Consider the following 21,165-nt stretch of genomic DNA (forward strand, 5'->3'; position numbering starts at 1 on the left):
CATGACGCGATGCTCACCATGACGCGATGCTCACTATAACATGATGTTCGCCATGACACAATGCTCACTATAACATGGAGCTCTCTATAACATGATGTAACACAAACTAAAGTTGTAACAGGTTTTGGTCATGTTTACAGAAAGTATATAAAGCCCGGGGACCAGGTGATCACACAATAATCTTGGCCTACCTATTGCCATGATTTGGAGTGCAAGTCCCTGGTCCTGATCCTTTTTTCTACTCTGGCATCTTGGATTGTTACACAACAAAGCATAACATTAGCAGATTTACTGAAACCCTAGTGTCTACCATTTCACTTCTAGACGTACTGTGGAGCTCTGATTGTACCTTATTACAAGAAAGCAACGAAACCTTCTACAGTGCACCTGTCTCCAGGTGAGTATATTTAAGGAATCGATAAACACAAAACACACATTGTGATAGACAATGGAGGGAATAAGAGCCTGAGTTCTCCTAGGTTTTAGAAATTCTACTTGCTCCGGGCTCATATATGTCTGAATGAGAACACCAGATCTAACAAGCTGGATCCGTTGCACTCAGCGTGAGATCTGGTGCTCCATAGGCCCCACAAGTGACCTGAGATACTTGCAAAATATCAGAAAATGTTGAATGCAACAACGTTGGACATATGTGAACCCGAATTAAGCAATTTTAAGGTACATCTTTTTCTGGTAAAGAACAACTGAATGGCGGCCACTACAGATTCCACAGTTGCAAATAGTTTCCCCAGATATGGAGAATCAGAGATCATCTGTATCTTATGGGCAATTATTTTCGGTGCTTCTTTTGGAGTCTTTAGGTTTCTATTTTCTTTAATTCACCTGTAGAGATTTATAATCGTGAGAACCTTTCAAGGACTCAAAAATCTAATGTTTTTTTTGCTTATCACAGTGGTCTCCAAAGTTTTGACATCTGGCTGTTGCAACAGCTGGAGGCACACTGATTGGGAAACACTGCTCTATAGCAAACCCTCAGAAGAAGCAGCATGGAGGACATTATAGAGCAGTTTTGAGCAGTCTATTTTCTAATGCAGTGGTCTCATAACAGTGGACCTCAGACTATAAAGGTAGCAGCCAACAACTGTTTGCCATGCTGGGAGTTGTAGTTTTGCAACAGCTGGAGGCACACTGGTTGGGAAACACTGCTCTATAGAAAATCCTCAGAGCAGCAGCAGCAGAATGGAGGACACTATTGAGCAGTTTTGAGCAGTCTATCTTCTAATGGAGTGGTCTCTTAACTGTGGACCTCCGGCTGTTGCAAAACTACAACTCTGAGTATGCAAAGGTAGCAGCCAACGACTGTCCGTGCATGCTGGGAGTTTTAGTTTTGCAATAGCTGGAGGTACACAGTTTGGAGACCACTGGTTTAGGACAAGTCTGGGAAGGCAAAGATAACAGTCAAAGGAAATAAAACCAGTTAACAATTGTTTTGTCTACTGAGCTTAAATTGTGGCCCTCCAGCTGTTGCAAAATTGCAACTCCCAGCATGCCCTGAAAGCTATTTGTAATTTTGCAACAGCTGCAGTGCCACCATTTGGGGACCAGTGGTGTAGGACAAATCTAAGAATGCAATAGGTAGCAGCCAACGACTGTCCGGGCTTGCTGAGAGTTGTAGTTTTGCAACAGCTGTAGGTTCACCACTACTTTATTGTATCATATTGTACAGACCCTGATACACATTAGTGAACACTAAGCCAAAGTTGCCAATTTCGGCAGAACTGACCAACTATATTATGTGTATGGGGGTAGAGAAAAGAAGGATCGGGAATGTTGAATTACAATGTCCGAACATGATGTTTTTAAAGTGGCCACCTGAGGAGTCTGCACACTGTCAATTCCCCTCATTGTAAAACACATGCACACTCGCCTTAAGCGAGCAGGCATGCATATACAAGCGGCTTCTAGCATGTAATGTTCATAAAAAGCATGAAAAAGCTGTAATGAGGTGTAATCACTGATGTTCTGAGCCTTCAAATCTGATTTTACAATATTAAAAACACCTTGAGATTTATGGAAATATCCCAAACGCTGATACAGGATTATAAATCCAAACATACACCAAGTAACACTGAAACTAAACCCAAGTCAGCATCTTTCTATAACGGGATGAGAGATCGGCCAATACAGAACGCGCCAGGTCACCTAACCTGAGTCCGAGTCACTGCTGTCCGAGGAGCTGGAGTCGCTGCTGCTCTCCGAGGTGGAGGATGAGCCGCTGCTGCTGCTGCTTTCACTCAAACGCTTCGGACCCCCAACCGGCTGGGGGGCTGACGTCGCCTCATCTGCAGGAAGAGCCCGAATATACAATATGTATTATCAATGGACACAAACAGGTCAGCGAGGTGTAACGGATATAAGAGACACGTAAAGGAAAGTAACACCATAGCTTCAGCTGGTTATTCCAGCCCCTCTCTCTCCTCTCCTGATGCCTCAGTCTCCAGCCCCTCTCCTGACAGCTCAGTCTCCAGCCCCTCTCTCTCCTCTCCTGGCAGCTCAGTCTCCAGCCCCTCTCTCTCCTCTCCAGACAGGTCAGTCTACAGGCCCTCTCTCTTCTCTCCTGACAGCTCAGTCTCCAGCCCCTCTCTCTCCTCTCCTGGCAGCTCAGTCTCCAGTCCCTCTCTCTCCTCTCCTGGCAGCTCAGTCTCCAGCCCCTCTCTCTCCTCTCCAGACAGCTCAGTCTACAGCCCCTCTCACTCCTCCCCTGACAGCTCAGTCTCCAGTCTCTCTCTCTTCTCCTGACAGCTCAGTCTCCAGTCCCTCTATCTCCTCTCCAGACAGCTCAGTCTCCAGCCAGCCCCTCTCTCTCCTCTCCTGACAGCTCAGTCTCCAGTCCCTCTCTCTCCTCTCCTGACAGCTCAGTCTCCAGCCCCTCTCTCTCCTCTCCTGACAGCTCAGTCTCCAGTCCCTCTCTCTCCTCTCCTGACAGCTCAGTCTCCAGCCCCTCTCTCTCCTCTCCTGACAGCTCAGTCTCAAGTCCCTCTCTCTCCTCTCCTGACAGCTCAGTCTCCAGTCCCTCTCACTCCTCTCCTGGCAGCTAAGTCTCCAGTCCCTCTCTCTCCTGACAGCTCAGTTTCCAGGGTAAAAATAGGTCCTGGTGAGGTGTGACCCATAGGTAGTGTTTTAGGGTTTAAGAAGATTCAGCGATTTCAGTGAAACACATGATATTGTTTGTTTATCGCCTGTGGTAGTTTTATGTGAAGCTGCACGAACCTATTCTCTGTTTTTTGGCGGAGTTCAGTTGCCCGCTGACATCTTGAAGTCTCTTCTCCAGCTCCAGCTTCTTCTCTTTATTAAGCTGATCTTTTGATTTTGTGGCTTTTTCGGCTACAAATAAAAGTATAAGACACTATAAGGCCCCCGAGGTCTCGTTCCACACAGAGGCCGCCCCATGGTGATCATGTACCGTTTGATTTTTTGGGTCTCTTTCGCAGACTGGTCATGACGTATCGTTCCAGGTGCCTCAGGGTTGACGGCTTCAGGGTCTCGAAGTCTATTTCGATCTCGTGGGGATTGGAGTCCCTTAGGGACGGCTCTCTGGACTGAATGATGTGGACGATGCGTCCGAGCTTCTCGCCCGGCAGCTTGTTGATGTCAAGGCTCAATTGTCGCTTCTCATCGTACGTCATGGGCTTCACCCGATCTTCGTCGTCCGATACCGGCTGCTTTTTTTTCTTTTTCTTGCAATCTCTGAAAAACAATATTAGGAATTCAGTTAGTTATAAGGCGCCATATTATAGCGCTATTCTAATAAGGAAAGTTCAGTCAGAAGGCCACATTTAGGGGTACTCCGCCCCTAGACATCTTATCCCCTATCCAAAGGATAGGGGATAAGATGTCTGATCGCAGGGGTCCCGCCGGAGGCACGTGACGTCACGGCCGCGCCCCCTCAATGCAAGTCTATGGGATGGGCGTGATGGCTGTCATGAGTGGGGCGTGTCCATCGTGATGTCACGAGTGGGGCGTGACCATGACGTCACGAGTTTCCGCCCCGCATCACCAATCATCCGGCACGAAGCCAAGTTTGCTCCATGCTCCGGATGTCTGGGGTGCCACAGCAGAGATCGCAGGGGGGTCCCTGGTGGCGGGACAGCCGCGATCAGACATCTTATCCCCTATCCTTTGGATGTCTAGGGGCGGAGTACCCCTTTAACCCATTGTGTAGACAGTGTTTTCCTAACAATCTCGATATTGTACTCAGAATATATGGGATTCAACTAGACCATGTAGATTATTAACCTATTTATTTGGAGAAGGAAATTCTGATAATTAGGCATAGAAAAAAAAACTAATTCCTAAACACGCCGGTTGTTTATAAATGTTTTAAATAGTCTAATCTGAAGAGTTTTGGAATGAACCTAATACGTTTTATGGAAGCAGCTGAGATTTTACTACCTGTGGAGTTTGCTGTTATTTTATGGGATTCAAGGCCTCTCACATCTAAATGTTATATATTGGGCCTTATTGGTTGTAGCGAGGAATAAGTCAGACCTATCAAAGGGGTACTCCGGCCAAAGGCATCTTATCCCCTATCCAAAGCATAGGGCATAAGATGTCTGATCGCTGGGGGCCCGCAATCTCCGTGCAGCATCTGCAATCTATTCCGGGCTTCTGCTACAGTCTTGGAAACCTCTGTGTTTCCGGGACTGGAGACGTGATGTCACACCGCGCCCCCTCGTAACGTCACACTGCCGTCACGCCCCCTCCCTTAGACGTGAATGGAGGGGGCGTGGCGTGACAAAAAAAAAAAAAAAGAGAAAGTGCCCATCCCTTATGTGGTTATCCTTTTCATACAGGGCCATATTGGATGGAAATGCTGCAGTTTTTCAGCTCAAAATAATGGACAAAAAGTCTGCAGTATTTCCGCAAGAGCAATTATTTGCCCCAGATCATTCAGATTTTAGTGTCGTTCTTGCAGGCTCTGGAGGCAAAAAAATAAGAAAATAAATGGGTTCAACCATTTTCAGTATGGGGCATGCTAAGGAGCTAAACCCAATCCATACATGACAATAGAAAGGAACTGTACAAAAAAGATGGTTTGCATCTTTCTCTCAAAGGAACAATTCCAAGAATTTGCTAAGGAGTATTTAAGGGGGGGGGGGGGCAAAAGAGTGAAAATCCATGAGTCCAATTGCCCCCCGAAACAATGCCAGAACATGTCAGCAGCCCAGAGGTTAAGAAATGACGAGCTCAGAGTCCTGTCTACAAATGCCTGCAATTTAGGTAATAAAATCAATGAATTTGGGTCAATAATGGCATTTGAGAATGTAGATTTAGTGGCTGTTACTGAGACATGGTTTAATGAAAGGAATGACTGGGACATATCCATACCAGGGTACTCTTTATACAGAAGAGACAGAGAAGGCAAGAAAGGAGGAGGAGTGAGTGGCCTATATGTGAAAGATAACATAAAATCTAACCTAATACAAGTTAGTGAGGCCAACAGAGTAATTTTTGGTTACGTTGCAGTTTGGTAATCATGCAGTAACTCGTGTGATATATAGACCACCAGGCCAAGTTAAAGAACTAGATGATCTACTAGTTGAAGAAATCACTAAAATGACAATGAAAGGAGAAGTTATCATTATGGGAGACTTCAATCTTCAGGATATAAACTGGAAAACCAAAATAGCCAGTTCTGCCAGGAGTACAGATATTCTAAATTCCCTACTGGGATTATCTCCACAACAAGTGGTTGAGGAGCCAACCCAGAGGGAGGCCATTTTGGATTTGGTATTCACAAATGGGGATTTGGTATATGATGTTATTGTTGGTGAAAGCTTTGGATCTAGTGATCACCAGTCAGTGTGGGATCTAGTGATCACCAATCAGTGTGGTTAATATAAGAACAGTGAAGGAGTCACACCACACAAAAACAAGTTTTAGATTTTAGAAAAACAGACTTTTCAAAAATGAGATTAGTCATAAATGAGTCCCTATCAGACTGGAACAAATTACATGGAGTTCAGGAGAAATGGGACTACTTAAAAGACGCTTTATTGAAGGCAACATAAAATTGCACTAGACTTGTCAGTAAAAGCAGAAAAAGGAAGAGACCACTGTGGTACTCAGCAGAAGTGGCCAAAATCATAAAAAAAATAAAAACTAGCATTTAGTAATTATAAAACAACCCAGAGCAATGAAGACAGGGAAATCTGCAAGAATGGGCAGAAAGAGGCCAAGCAAGTTATAAGAACTTCTAAAGCGCAGGCAGAAGAAAAACTAGCTCAGTCTGTGAAAAAAGGGGATAAGATATTCTTCAGATATATAAATGAAAAAAGGAAATTAAAACAAAGAATAACTAAATTAAAAACAAAGGAAGGAAGGAATGTAGAAGAGAATGAAGGGCTAGCCCACTGCCTTAATGATGACTTCTGTTCAGTTTTTACAGAAGAAGGAAAAGGACCTCCATTAGAGAGGAAAACTAAGGAATCATTTGATGTATGTGTCTTTACAGAGGAAGAGGTTCTACGTTTGCTTTCTAAAGTAAAGACAAATAAATCACAAGGGCTTGATGGGATACACCCAAAATTATTAAAAGAGCTTAGTGGTGAGCTAGCAAAAGCGTTAACAGATTTATTTAACCAATCACTGGTAACAGGAGTCGTCCCGGAAGATTGGAAATTAGCAAATGTCGTGGCCATTCACAAGAAAGAAAGTATAGTGATATAATAATAGATGGCGGAGGGCAGTATAGTAATATAATAATAGATGGCGGAGGGGCAGTATAGTAATATAATAATAGATGGCGGAGGGGCAGTATAGTAATATAATAATAGATGGCGGAGGGGCAGTATAGTAATATAATAATAGATGGCGGAGGGGCAGTATAGTAATATAATAATAGATGGCGGAGGGGCAGTATAGTAATATAATAATAGATGGCGGAGGGCAGTATAGTAATTTAATAATAGATGGCGGAGGGGCAGTATTGTAATTAAATAGTAGATGGCGGAGGGCAGTATAGTAATATAATAATAGATGGCGGAGGGGCAGTATAGTAATATAATAGTAGATGGCGGAGGGGCAGTATAGTAATATAATAATAGATGGCTGAGGGGCAGTATAGTAATATAATAATAGATGGCGGAGGGGCAGTATAGTAATATAATAATAGATGGCGGAGGGGCAGTATAGTGATATAATAATAGATGGCGGAGGGGCAGTATAGTGATATAATAATAGATGGCGGAGGGGCAGTATAGTGATATAATAATAGATGGCGGAGGGGCAGTATAGTAATATAATAATAGATGGCGGAGGGGCAGTATAGTAATATAATAATAGATGGCGGAGGGGCAGTATAGTAATATAATAATAGATGGCGGAGGGGCAGTATAGTAATATAATAATAGATGGCGGAGGGGCAGTATAGTAATTTAATAATAGATGGCGGAGGGGCAGTATAGTAATATAATAATAGATGGCGGAGGGGCAGTATAGTAATTTAATAATAGATGGCGGAGGGGCAGTATAGTAATTTAATAATAGATGGCGGAGGGGCAGTATAGTAATATAATAATAGATGGCGGAGGGGCAGTATACTAATATAATATTAGATGGGGGAGGGGCAGTATAGTAATATAATAGTAGATGGCGGAGGGGCAGTATAGTAATATAATAATAGATGGCGGAGGGGCAGTATAGTAATATAATAATAGATGGTGGAGGGGCAGTAGACATCGCATATCTAGATTTTAGTAAGGCTTTTGACACTGTCCCACATAGAAGACTTATCAACAAACTACAGTCATTGAGCTTGGACTCCATATTGTTGAGTGGATTAGGCAGTGGCTGAGTGACAGACAACAGAGGGTTGTAGTCAATGGAGAATATTCAGAGCGAGGACTTGTCACCAGTGGGGACCTCGGGGATCTGTACTGGGACCAATATTGTTTAATATCTTCATTACGGACATTACAGAAGGTCTCGATGGTTTTGGTCTTTTTGCTGATGACACAAAGATATGTAACAGGGTTGATGTTCCTGGAGGGATCCGCCAAATGGAAAAGGATTTAGGCAAACTAGAAGAATGGTCAGAACTCTGGACACTGAAATTTAATGTGGATAAGTGCAAGATAATGCACCTGGGGCGTAAAAACCCTCGGGCAGAATATAGAATATTTGACACAGTCCTGACCTTAGTATCTGAGGAAAGGGATTTAGGAGGAATTATTTCAGAAGACTTAAAGGTAGGAAGACAATGTAATAGAGCAGCAGGAAACACTAGCAGAATGCTTGGATGTATAGGGAGAGGTATAAGCAGTAGAAAGAGAGAAGTGCTCATGCCGCTGTACAGAACACTGGTGAGACCTCACTTGGAGTATTGTGCGCAGTACTGGAGGCCATATCTCCAGAAGGATATAGATACTCTAGAGAGAGTTCAGAGAAAATACTAAACTAGTACATGGATTGCAGGATAAAACGTACCAGGAAAGGTTAAAGGACCTTAACATGTATAGAAGAAAGAAGAGACTGAGGGAGATGATAGAGACTTTATATACATAAAGGAATCAACACGGGAAAGGAGGAGAAGATATATAAAAGAAGGAAAACTACCACAAGAGGATATAGTGTTATATAGAGGACATAGTGTTATATAGAGCACATAGTTTTAAATTAGAGGGGAAAGGTTTCTGCAGTAATATCGGGAAGTATTACTTTACTGAGAGAGTAGTGGATGCATGGAATAGTCTTCCTGCAGAAGTGGTCGCTGCAAATACAGTGAAGGAGTTTAAACATGCACGGGATAAGCATAAGGCTATCCTTCATATAAGATAGGGATAGGTATAAAGCTATCCTTCATATAAGATAGAGATAGGTATAAGGCTATCCTTCATATAAGATAGAGATAGGTATAAGGCTATCCTTCATATAAGATAGAGATAGGTATAAGGCTATCCTTCATATAAGATAGAGATAGGTATAAGGTTATCCTTCATATAAGATAGAGATAGGTATAAGGCTATCCTTCATATAAGATAGGGCCAGGGACTATTGATAGGATAGGATATTGGGCAGACTAGATGGGCCAAATGGTTCTTATCTGTCCACACATTCTATGTTTCTATGTAAGTGATAGCAGCACCCGCCAGAAGCAGCGAGGATTAGTGATAATGCTGATCCCCAGCCATTTAGGGTGTATTTACATGTACAGCTTTATATATACATATTATATATATATATACATACATACATACACACACACACATTGAGTTTTATATATATAGACTAGCTGAGTACCCGGCGTTGCCCGGTTTTTCCTTCCTAATCCTTGTTGGGGAGGAAAATAAACAAAGGAGGAAGCTTTTGACTTCATATCCCGTCCTCATATATTGTTGTCATATCCCGACCTCCTATCCCGTCCATCCTATCCCGTCCATCCTATCCCGTCCATCCTATCCCGTCCATCCTATCCCGTCCATCCTATCCCGTCCATCCTATCCCGACCTCATATCTCGACCTCCTTTCCCGTCCTCCTATCCCGGTCCTCATATCTCGACCTCCTTTCCCGGCCTCCCATCCCGACCTCTCATCTCGTCCTCCCATCCCGTCCTCCCAAACCATTTTAACAAAATTAGTATGTTTGAAATTGCCCTATTTTGACCACCTATAACTTTCTCATTTTTCCGTATATGGGGCGATATGAGGGCTCCTTTTTTGCACAATGATCTGTAGTTTTTATCAGTACCACTTTTGCATAGGTTTTACTTTTTATTAATTTTTTATAAATATTTTTTGGAATAAAATGTGACAAAAAAGCAGCAATTTTGGATTTTTTTTTTTTTTTTTACATTTACGCCCTTCACCGTACGGGATAATTAACAATATATTTTAATAGTTCAGACTTTTACGCATGCAGCGATACCAAATATGTGTATTAATTATTTTTTTAAATGCTTTTTTGGGGGTAAAATGGGAAAAACTGGCGGAGTACCCCTTTAATCCCGTGCCCGCCGCTGCGTGTGTACATACCCCATTTCAGATTTCTTCTTTAGTTTCTTCTTCAGCCCCTTCTGCTTCATCTTCTTCTTCTGGTTTAGGCTAGCTTTCTTTTTCAGCTTCTTTTTCTTCTCCTTTATTTTCTTCTTTTTCTTTTCCTTCTTCGATTTCTTCTTCTTGGGTTTGGGGGTCGGGCCTTCTGCCAGGGCTTTGAGTTGTTCGTGTACGACGCGCAGCTGTCAGTACAGAAGGAAAAACACCGGTCAGGAGACAAAGAATGTCCGAACCAACACCACGACCAAAACAGTGTACAAACAGAGCGTCTGATGGAAAAGTGTAAACTGTACGAGAAAAAGATGTAACCTAAACAAATCTGCACTTGTGGACGTCATAACCAATCATGGTGTGGTATAAGAAAGAGTGGCGCTCCTTCCCGTGTAACCTACGCTGATCACAAGTCTGAGGCGTCCATTGTTCTTGGCGTCATCCTCTAGGATTGGGACTAGGAGATAAGAGAAGCACGGGCTCGCTGCAGGAGGCCATCTATAGTAAACTCTGTCTTTTGTTAGGATTTGAGGTTCCCAATAGAAGAAAACCCATCCAACATATTGATACAGTGATCCCTCAAGTTACAATGTTAATTGGTTCCAGGTCGACCATTGTAAGTTGAAACCATCGTATGTTGAGACCATAACTCTATGGAAACCTTGTAATTTGTTCTGAAGCCCCAAAATGTCATCCAAAAATAGGAAAAAGTTAGGGTTATACAAAAATAAGTACATATAATTACATATAAAAGTAAGGAAAAGTTGCTGGGAGCTGTAAATTACTGTCTATGTCAGCGTTTCCCAACCAGGGTGCCTCCAGCTGTGGCAAAACTACAACTCCCAGCATGCCCGGACAGCCTTTGGCTGTCCGGGCATGCTGGGAGTTGTAGTTTTGCCACAGCTGGAGGCACCCTGGTTGGGAAACGCTGGTCTATGTAGAGGACAGGAGCTTCTTCAGGGTCCTGTACAGAACACGCAATGTCCTAAAAATGTAAAATGGAGACATCCTCACCTGGTGCCCAAAGGAACAGCTAATCCTGGGACAGGTAAAGTGTACAGAACATGTAATACCTTCCTGTACTGTAGGGGGCACTACCAGACACCAGTCAGTGCATGCACTTCAGTAATACAGGTAAAGAGTACAGAACATGTAATACCTCCCTGTACTGTAGGGGGCGCTACCAGACACCAGTCAGTGCATACACTTCAGTAATACAGGTAAAGAGTACAGATCATGTAATACCTCCCTGTACTGTAGGGGGCACTACCAGACACCAGTCAGTGCATACACTTCAGTAATACAGGTAAAGAGTAGTACAGAACATGTAATACCTCCCTGTACTGTAGGGGGCGCTACCAGACACCAGTCAGTGCATACACTTCAGTAATACAGGTAAAGAGTACAGAGCATGTAATACCTTCATGTACTGTAGGGGGCGCTACCAGACACCAGTCACTGCATACACTTCAGTAATACAGGGGTTTTACCAGTGAATGCCCATTCTGATTGGTCGGTTCTTCAAGCCATTGACACGTTTCGCATACCTGGAATGTCTGTAGAATTGTATGTTGAGTCTGGTTTCCAGTTACAATGGTCCAGAAAAGACCAGTGTATGTTGATACTATTGTATGTTGAGGCCATTGTAAGTTGAGGGATCACTGTACTCATATTTCCACGGACTCACCTGTGTGGTGTCCCAGCACCGATAGCTGTCCTGTGGCTTCAGGCAGCACAAGGTGTTGGGCCCACCAGAGACTTATGATTAAATAAGTTATGTTAACACTTTATTGTCAAATAATATATTATTCAGAATTAATTCTGTCACTGTTCTATGTGTATATGTTTTTCTGTGTTACTGTACCCTAAAATTAGAGCAATGAACCCCATGTGACCCTGCCTGCCAAAGGGAACCCCTAAAATCTCCCCTTTGGGTAACTCCTGTCCCCACTACACTACAGAGATCAGTCTGAGCTACAGCATGGTTCAGGTGTGCTGTGTATTGTGTGCTCCGAGGAGAGGCCTAGCTCAAATCTAATCTCTCTGGTCATTCTGCAAGGATCACCCGCACGGTGGAAGTTCATGCCCCTGCGGAAAAGGCTTCAGTACCTTGACAGGACCCTAGCTACCAGGATTCATGTTTCCATCTCACAAGTCAGTATTAATCGGTTTGGTGAAAGCACCACAAGTCCCAGCAAGGCAACAGGGCTTCCAAGGGGTTACGCTGCACTCTCTCAGCTAAAGCCAGCTGTACGTGTATTACCATCTGCACTAGCACAGGAAAGACAGTTATCTGTAACCTGACGTCAGTGTGTTCATTTATTCCCCGTGTCTGACCCAGGAGAAGATGTCCCCAACCACGGACCATGTATAGGGTAACGGTGCCCTGGCGTCACAAAGTAAATGAGGTATTTCCACTAACACCCCCCCCCCCGGTGGCACCACACCTGCTCTTGTAACAAGGCGAGCTGCCGCGCTCTCTCGTCCTCCGATTCAGCAGAGGAGCTCTCCGAGGAGCTGGAGCTGCTGCTCTCGCTGGACGTGGACTTGTATGTGCTGACCACGTTCTGGGTGTATAAAGGGGAATCCACCGGTTCATCAGGGATTTTAGCAAACATGATCTCAAAAACGTCCTGAAATGAAAAAATAAGAAACGCTGAAGATGAATTTCATCAGGTGATCGCCGGCCATAAAACCAATTGTGCCGAAATAAGTTCTGCTATAACAGAAGAAATAAATTACTTTATTACTAAGCAACTTATAGGGATCTTACAGGCTCCACATACAGCAGGATTCTACAGCAGATTATTGTTATATACAGTATATATATATATATATATATTATGTACAGTAGAGACTGGAAGCAGATTTCTTGTATCAAACATTTCTTGTAATGAAGTTAGAAGCTGTTATTATGCATCATTCTTGCACTATATGGGCAGGAGTTCCATGCTGACAACCTAGGTTATTAAAGGGGTACTCCGGTGGAAAACGATTTCTTTTTTTAAATCAACTGGTGGCAGAAAGCAAAACAGATTTGTAAATTACTTCTATTTAAAAATCTTAATCTTTCCAGTACTTATCAGCTGCTGTATGATCCACAGGAAGTTGTGTAGTTCTTTCCAGTCTGACCACAGTGCTCTCTGCTGCCCCCTCTGCCCATGTCAGGAACTGTCCAGAGTACAAGCAAACCCCCATAGTAAACCTATCCTGCTCTGGACAGTTCCTGGCATGGACAGAGGTGTCAGCAGAGAACACTGTGGTCAGACTGGAAAGAAATTCAAATAGAAAAGAACTTCCTCTGGAGCATACAGCAGCTGATAAGTAATGGAAGGATTAAGATTTTTAATAGAAGTAATTTACAAAACTGTTTTACTTTCTGGCACCAGTTGATTTAAAAAATATATAGTTTTCCACCGGAGTACCCCTTTAAAGAATAAACATGTTCAATATTTGGGCTGACATCCTTTTAACTGGTGCAATTCCACTGTAAAAATTCAGCAGTGTGCACAGAGCCGCGGAAAAACATTGAAAACAATGGTACTCTGCTGTACGTGGAATTCTAATAGTGGAAAGGATCTGCACCCAAAAAATAAACATGAGACAGGGACAAAATTTAAAAACCCTTTATTTACTTAGCCCTGACCCCACAGCTCCCTTTTGCCTCTGTTCACCGATCTTCTCTCCTCTTTCTGCCTTTGAGACGAGTGCCGGATGTAGGATCTGGACCTCACCAATCACTGGCCACAGTGGTGTCCTATCTCCAGTGAATGGCTGAGCCACAAGGTCCTACAACCAGCGCTCGTCTGAGAAAAAGACTAAAAGGAGCCAAACAGGGTCTACAAGGGACCTGGGGTAAGTACGTAGAGGTTTTTCATTCTATTTCCTCCCCCCCCCCCCCCACCCCCACCCCCGCCCCAGCACCATATTATTTTTTAGAAAACACTGAATAAAAAACTTTTATTCCAGCCATATACATCTTATCCCCTATCCATAGCATAGGGGATAAGATGTCTGATTGCGTGTGACCCCCCCCCCCCCCCCCCCCCGTACAGATCCCGGTGTTGTATGCCGGGCTGCTGCTCCAGTCTCGGAAACCTCTGTTTTTCCGGTACTGGAGATGTGATGTCACGCCACACCCCCTCCATTCATGTCTATGGGAGGGGGCGTGGTGGCAGTCACGCCCCCTCCCATAGACATGAATGGAGGGGGCGTGGCGTGACATCATGAAGAGGCATGGCCTGATGTTTGCAGGTCGGCCCCCTGCGATCAGACATCTTATCCCCTATCCTTTGGATAGGGGATAAGATGTCTATGGCCATAATACACCTTTAAACTGGTGCCAGAAAGTTAAACAGATTTGTAAATGACTTCTATTAAAAAATCTTAATCCTTTCAGTACTTATTAGCAGCTGTATGCTACAGAGGAAATTCTATTCTTTTTGAATTTCTTTTTTGTCTTGTCCACAGTGCTCTCTGCTGACACCTGATGCCCATATCATGAATTGTCGAGAGCAGGAGAAAATCCCCACAGCAAACCTATGCTGATCTGGACAGTTCCTGACAAGGACAGAGATGTCAGCAGAGAGCACTGTGGACAAGACAAAAAGAAATTCAAAAGAATAGAATTGCCTCTGTAGCATACAGCTGCTAATAAGTACTGAAAGGATTAAGATTTTTTAATAGAAGTAATTTACAAATCTGTTTAACTTTCTGGCACCAGTCATTTAAAAAAAAAAAAAAAAAAGTTTTCCACCGGAGTACCCCTTTAAGCATTTCCCATATTCTTTTGCTCACCTTTTGATTATTTGATACAATACATACATATATCCATTTAGTGTACGATATAAACCAGATCTTTGTGGACTGGGATGTGCTGAGTATTTCAGTGACATTACTTTATAATGTAGAGCATCAAGAAGCGCCTACCTGCAACTTTCGCGCCATGTTCACCACCTCGCTGTCGGGTGAACTGTGTTTATAACAATTCATGAACATCAACCGCACATCGGAGGCAAATTCCCGGGTGTCTTTGTACTGCCTGCTCTCCATTTTATCCTGAATGCAGAATTAGAATATGCTGAGTGAGTGTAGTCAGTGTATTTACATATATTAATTCATTGGGAAGAGTCCCTGGATTCACACCTTGAAATTTTGGTAAAGGTAAATTTTCATTGCTGTTATTGACCCTCTGAGAGTCCCCTCCATGGTGCACAGCTATTTCTCATTCTCTCTATTTCAGGGGGGCAGAACCAGAGCCGGGCTGTTTTTCAGAAGTGCACACACACAGGCACTTCCTCCCTTAGTTGTCAAGCCAGTAGCAGCACAGCAATCAGTCCTTACTGCTACACCATCACATGGTGCTGTTGAAGGTAGGTACACTGAACAGGCTGGCATTGTGCTGGGGGATGATTTAACTAGTACAGTATAGACTGCATGTGAAAGTGGTTATTATTGCGTTGGTTTCCAAGGTGTTATGTGAGCAAAAAGGAAAGAAACGGCAGCAGCAGGAAGAGGTTACACTAACTGCTTAGAAGCTAAAAAGGTAAAGGGGAGGGAATACTAGACTGCAGTACTATGGATATACAGCAGTAGATACACTAGTATACACACAAGGGACAGCTGCCCTAAGATATATGTATGATGACATAAGAGGGAAGCCTTGATTTACTTTTGTGGATCAACTTCAGCAGGCAGACTGGCTCAGCTAACAGGTACACAGCTCAGACTTTCGTATTCTCTCTCTCTCTCGCACAGACCACATGCTAAGCCCCACCCCCATTTTAAGTGTTTTGTCCTGTTTTTTTTTTGTTACTAGAGATAGAAATCCCCTGACAGCAGGCAGTGGACAGAAGATTGCAGAAAAGGCCAAAGTGACCAAAACTTTAGAGCTGTTAGGGGAGTCAGTAGTCATTTTTGGTAAATTTGGTGATTTACAAATATGTTGGTGTTAATCCACACAAAAATGCATGATAAAAACTATGGTGAACACACAGTCATATTGATAGATCTATATATACACATATACATACACCTGACTATTTTATCTGTGTTTGGCCCCATATTTTCAACATTTGTTTTCCACTTTTTCCTGAGAATGGTCAGTAATGTTCACCGCACTGCAGATACAAATATGGATGGAAAATATGCTGCATTAACTTCTATGGTCATTATACCGTACCCCATATTAGAAAATGAAGAATGTCAGCACCAGTATTGTCTGTAGAGGAATGTGGAGGTGCAAACCCTGGACTTTTCTATATAAGAAGAACGTGGATTCCAGATACACAAAACTACAGTGAAAATTCCGGGTCGTTCCGTGTCTTTAGTTCAGTGCTGTGTCCATCTTTTCTTAAAGGGGTACTCCAGTGCTCCAGTGTTCTGAACATTTGGTTCAGAACGCTCGGAGCCGGAGGCCGTGAGCGCGGGGGCCCCAGCGGCGGGACCCCTGCAATCAGACTTCTAATGTCTAGCAGCAGTGTACCCCTTTAAGCTGGTTCCACCTTTCCCAATGTAAATTTACAAACTAAGGCCAGGTTCACAGCAGTGTAATACGGACATATTTTCTAGCTTTCATTAGATCAGCAGGCCCCGCAGGTCTTTCAGTCAGAATTGAAAAAACCTAACTAACTCCCTTTTACTGTGAAAACCCGAAAAAGGGGTGTGACCGGTCGGAAAAGTGGGCTTGGCTGCCGAAAAGGGGCGTGTCTGCAACATTTTCACGAAAACCCAACATATTTACTAAGGTTTTCACAGAAAGTGTAGGGAATTTGAGCCAAGGAAAACCCGACAAATCAGAACATGTGTAAAAGAAAACTAAATGTAGGGAAAGTGCAGAATGTAGGGAAACCTAAGTAATGACAGTGGGGAATTAAAACTCACAAAAAAATCTACACAACACTCTTAGAAAATCAGGGCCATTGTGTCTTTTTTAAAGAAGCCCTCTAGGTTTTGCTTTTGCCTATATCGGGCACACTCACCATCACTAGTCCCCCTTCTGCAGCCCTATATTTTTCATTCCAACAGTGCTGCATCAATGAGTTTCCCTACTGTAAGTGGGTTATGTGGTCACCATCCTGACCTACAGAAAATCAGTGTTTAATATGTCAGAGGAAGTGGTCTGTCCTGGGTCAACTGTAAACTACAGGATGACATCACCTATCAGATCTTTTCTGGCAGCTCCCAGATCCCGCCTCTCAGCTCTATCTGTACACTGCTGCTATCTCTACGAGATTAGGATAGATAGTAGTTATACACCTCGCTCCACCTCAATCTGTATACTGCTGCTATATCTATGGGATCAGGATATATAGTAGTTATACACCTCCCCTCTGGCTCTATCTGTATACTGCTGCTCTCTCTACGAGATCAGGATATATAGTAGTTACACACGTCCCTCCAGCTCTATCTATATACTGCTGCTATCTCTATGGGATCAGGATATTTATTAAGACCCCATCCCTTCCAGCTCTATTTGTATACTGCTGCTCTCTCTATGGGATCAGGATATATAATAGTTATACACCTCCCCTCCAGCTCTATCTATATACTGCTGATATCTCTATGGGATCAGGATATATAATAGTTATACACATCCCCTACAGCTGTAAACTATGAAGTAGGCCATATTACAAAACGGAAGCTAATCTATTCTTAATACCTCCCAACTTTCTATTTGCTAAGTAAAAAATATTGTATAAATTCCCATCCCTATGAACTGGACCACATAACTGTAAGGGCCCATTCCATGTGCAGCGGACGACGACTGAACCAGCGCAAGGATCACTCGGAATTGTGCTGCCTCCATAGAGGGCAATGCATTTCCAAGCAGATTACGACGATAGAAAGAACACATTCATTCTTTTGGCGGAGTCTGGAAACCAGAATTGCTAAGGCAAAAATGTTGTAGTGTAAATGGTGCAACAATGGTGAAAACAATGGGAGACTGCTGCACTGGAATTTCCAAGCAGAAATTCGCTTGTAAAATACATAGTGTGAATGGGTCCAAAGTATCTCTGAGTATACAACTCCCTTCCTGGAGTCTATCATCACCTTGCAATCATGTTAGGATGGCCAAGTATCCTGCAGGTACTTACTCTGATGGTTCCCAGATCCATGGGGCAGTTCATGATGTCACTAAGGCCAGGTAAGCTGAGGCAACCGGAGTCCAGGGGCTTGTAGAAGGGCCAGGCGTAGCCCGCATGCTTTTTAGACATCATCTCATTGAGTATATTGTGACAGTGCTTCAGCTGCTCAGACTGCGGATTGTTAATAGATATTTGCACTTGATGCTGAGAGTCGGGAAGATCTCGGACAGAGGTGTCAGCCTGTGGTTTCTCAGAATTCGATGGGATCTGGGTTGGTCTCGGTGCGGGTACAGGAGAGGATTCACAGGAGGTGGACATGAGGGGCACGGCAGGAGTCGTAGTGTCTGCCTTCCGCTTTATACCCTTCTTCACCTAAATAAAACAAATGTAAGAGTTAATACACTTAGTGCAATGTATATGGGCAAGCAAATAGATGCAGAGCAAATTAATTAGACTAACATATAAATCACATCTATAACCTAAAGTAGTGCATGTTATTGCTGTCCCATTGACATAAAATGGTGATTGAGTGTGCTCTGTGACTCTCCCACGGGGAGGGGGAGGCTGAGATCCTACTGTCTTCTATATCTACAGAGAGTGGGAGGCTAAGCTCCTATTATATTCTCTATCTACAGGGAGAGGGAGGCTAGGCTTCTTTTGTCTTCTCTATCTACAAGGAAGGGGAGGCTAAGCTCCTATTATAATCTTTATCTACAGGGAGAGGGAGGCAGAGCTCCAATGGTCTTCTCTATCTACAGGGAGAAGGAGGCTGAGCTCCTACTGTCTTTTCTATCTACAGGAGGCTGATCTCCTATTGTCTTTTCTATCTATAAGGGTGGGGGGAACTGAGCTCCTATTGTCTTCTCTATACACTGGTGTCACCTATTGCTGTAATGCTGTACAGATCACCTCCCAGCAGCATCCTCCTTATCATCCCAGACGGAATAGTAAGTCTCCACCTAGTGGCCAGACTGAAAAATGTTGGGATTATTTTTAAAACTAGGAAAAAATTTATATAAAAAAGAAATAAATAAATAAACAAACAGCTCAGTTCAGGTCAGTTGACAGCTGACCTTGGATACAGGGCTGCTGGGAGCCGTCTTTGCAGGCCGAACGATGGATAAAGGCACGAGAGTCGTCCTCTGAGGCATCATGGCGATAACCGGACGAGGAAATGGATGTCTGAGCATTTTTTGAGAAGTCATCTTTTTCTTCGGAGCAGGAGTCGGCTCCGTATCCTCTTTAGACTCTGAAAGAAAGATTTAAAGGGGTACTCCAGTGAAAAACTATTTTTTTTTTTTTTTTTTTAAATCAACTGGTGCCAGAGAGTTAAACAGATTGGTAAATTACTTAGATTTGAAAATCTTAAGTCCTTCCACTACTTATCAGCTGCTGTATGCTCAAAAGGAAGTTCTTTTCTTTTTGAATTTCTTTTGTCTGACCACAGTGCTCTCTGCTGACACCTCTGTCTATGTCAGGAACTGTTCAGAGCAGGAAAAAAATCCCCATAGCAAACCTATCCTGCTCTGGACAGTTCCTAACATGGACAGAGGTGTCAGCAGAGAGCACTGTAGTCAGACAAAAGAAATTCAAAAATAACTTCCTGTGGAGCATACAGCAGCTGATAAGTACTGGAAGGAGTAAGATTTTTAAATAAAAGTCAATTACAAATCTGTTAAACTTTCTGGCACCAGTGCATAAAAAAAATGTTTAACACCGGAGTACCCCTTTTAAGGCAGTGTTTTTAGCAGTTGCAAAACTACAACTCCCACCATGCCCAGACAGCCAACGGCTGTCTGGGCATGGTGGGAGTTGTAGTTTTGCAACAGCTGGAGACAACATTTTTGGAAAAAACTGATTTAATTTATTTATTGGAATATTTTGTAATGTATATAATTCACTTCTTATATGTTTTATATTTATTGGGGAAAAAACAAACAAACAAACAAACAACACCAATTTTCTTCCAAAATGCCAGTGTTAAATTAAAATTTTTAAAGGGGTACTCCAGTGGAAAACAATTTCTATTTAATCAGTCAGCAGTAGAGTAATGTGATCCCGCACCCCCTTCATCCGGCTTGAACGTTGGTTTGGAGAGAGACTATATGTCCATACACCTGTGTCCAGTGGAAGTAGACAGAGAGTTCAAAACTTACTGAAGGAAGAGGAAACCTCGGCACCAGGTGAAGATGCAAATAAGCTTTCTTTATTACAGCATAGCAGGTCAAGGAGGATTAGATCGTGAAGCTGACGAGCGCTGGTTTCGCGTGCAGTGACGCTTTGTCAAGGCATGCCAGAGGTGGACGGAGCCACGTCTATATCCTTCCATTGACCAATCAAAACAGTCAAAAACGCAATTAGTTTCACATAGTGTATACACGTATCAAAACCTTGTATATATAAACGTGATAGCAAAACACAATAACCCTCGATATAAAAATTAAAAACAAAAAGCAGAAATCAGAGAAATGAAGCCAGATCATTCCCATCATTCAGGCCGAGAGCACCCGCGGCTCCGGTCCGGATGATCCATTTTTGCTTCTGCCTGTGACAATCTCGTGTGACGATCCAGTCCGCCTTCTCTGTGCACAATTCTCTGCAGGCCCAAGAACCGCAATACATTGCTATTACCATTATGCATATCAGTTATGTGAGTGATAAGTCGAGGACAGCCCTTTCCTGTCCTAATAGAAGCGACATGTTCCCGAAACCTATGAAACAGAGGGCGAATGGTTTTACCAATATAAAATAGATGGCACGGACATAATACTGCATACACTACAAAGTCCGAACGGCAAGAAATAAATTCAGTTACAATATGATTTATACACCCCAATTGGATACTAGCAGAGTCTATAAATTGTCTACAAAAAGATCAATGTTTACATCTAAAATTCCCTTTCGGGAGACTCTGCTGGATCCAATTGTGATGTTCCTGAGGGATGCGGCTCTTCACCAGTTCGTCCCTTAAATTGCGGGTTCTGCAGAAATAAATCAGCGGTGGTTTGACTGTCAGGGTTCGCAGGTCAGTATCTGCTTGTATTATGTGCCAGTTTTTATGTATCGTCTGTCT

The 21,165-nt window shown here is 43.1% G+C and overlaps 1 protein-coding gene across 2 annotated transcripts in view; it reads right to left on the reverse strand.

Moving 5' to 3' along the window:
* The window catches only part of BRDT (bromodomain testis associated), a 166,875-nt gene that overhangs the window by 101,453 nt on the left and 44,257 nt on the right, over nt 1–21,165 (reverse strand). For both annotated transcript variants that reach the window (XM_056523157.1, XM_056523156.1), the window contains exons 5-12: nt 19,166–19,341; nt 18,102–18,464; nt 14,935–15,063; nt 12,453–12,638; nt 9,994–10,196; nt 3,425–3,708; nt 3,232–3,345; nt 2,169–2,303 (exon numbers count right to left, since the gene is read on the reverse strand). In XM_056523157.1, coding sequence (XP_056379132.1) covers nt 2,169–2,303; nt 3,232–3,345; nt 3,425–3,708; nt 9,994–10,196; nt 12,453–12,638; nt 14,935–15,063; nt 18,102–18,464; nt 19,166–19,341 — 1,590 coding nt within the window. The remainder of the gene's footprint in view (nt 1–2,168; nt 2,304–3,231; nt 3,346–3,424; nt 3,709–9,993; nt 10,197–12,452; nt 12,639–14,934; nt 15,064–18,101; nt 18,465–19,165; nt 19,342–21,165) is intronic.

This window comes from Hyla sarda, chromosome 6, assembly GCF_029499605.1.
Source record: "Hyla sarda isolate aHylSar1 chromosome 6, aHylSar1.hap1, whole genome shotgun sequence".
Taxonomy (NCBI): Eukaryota; Metazoa; Chordata; class Amphibia; order Anura; family Hylidae; genus Hyla; species Hyla sarda.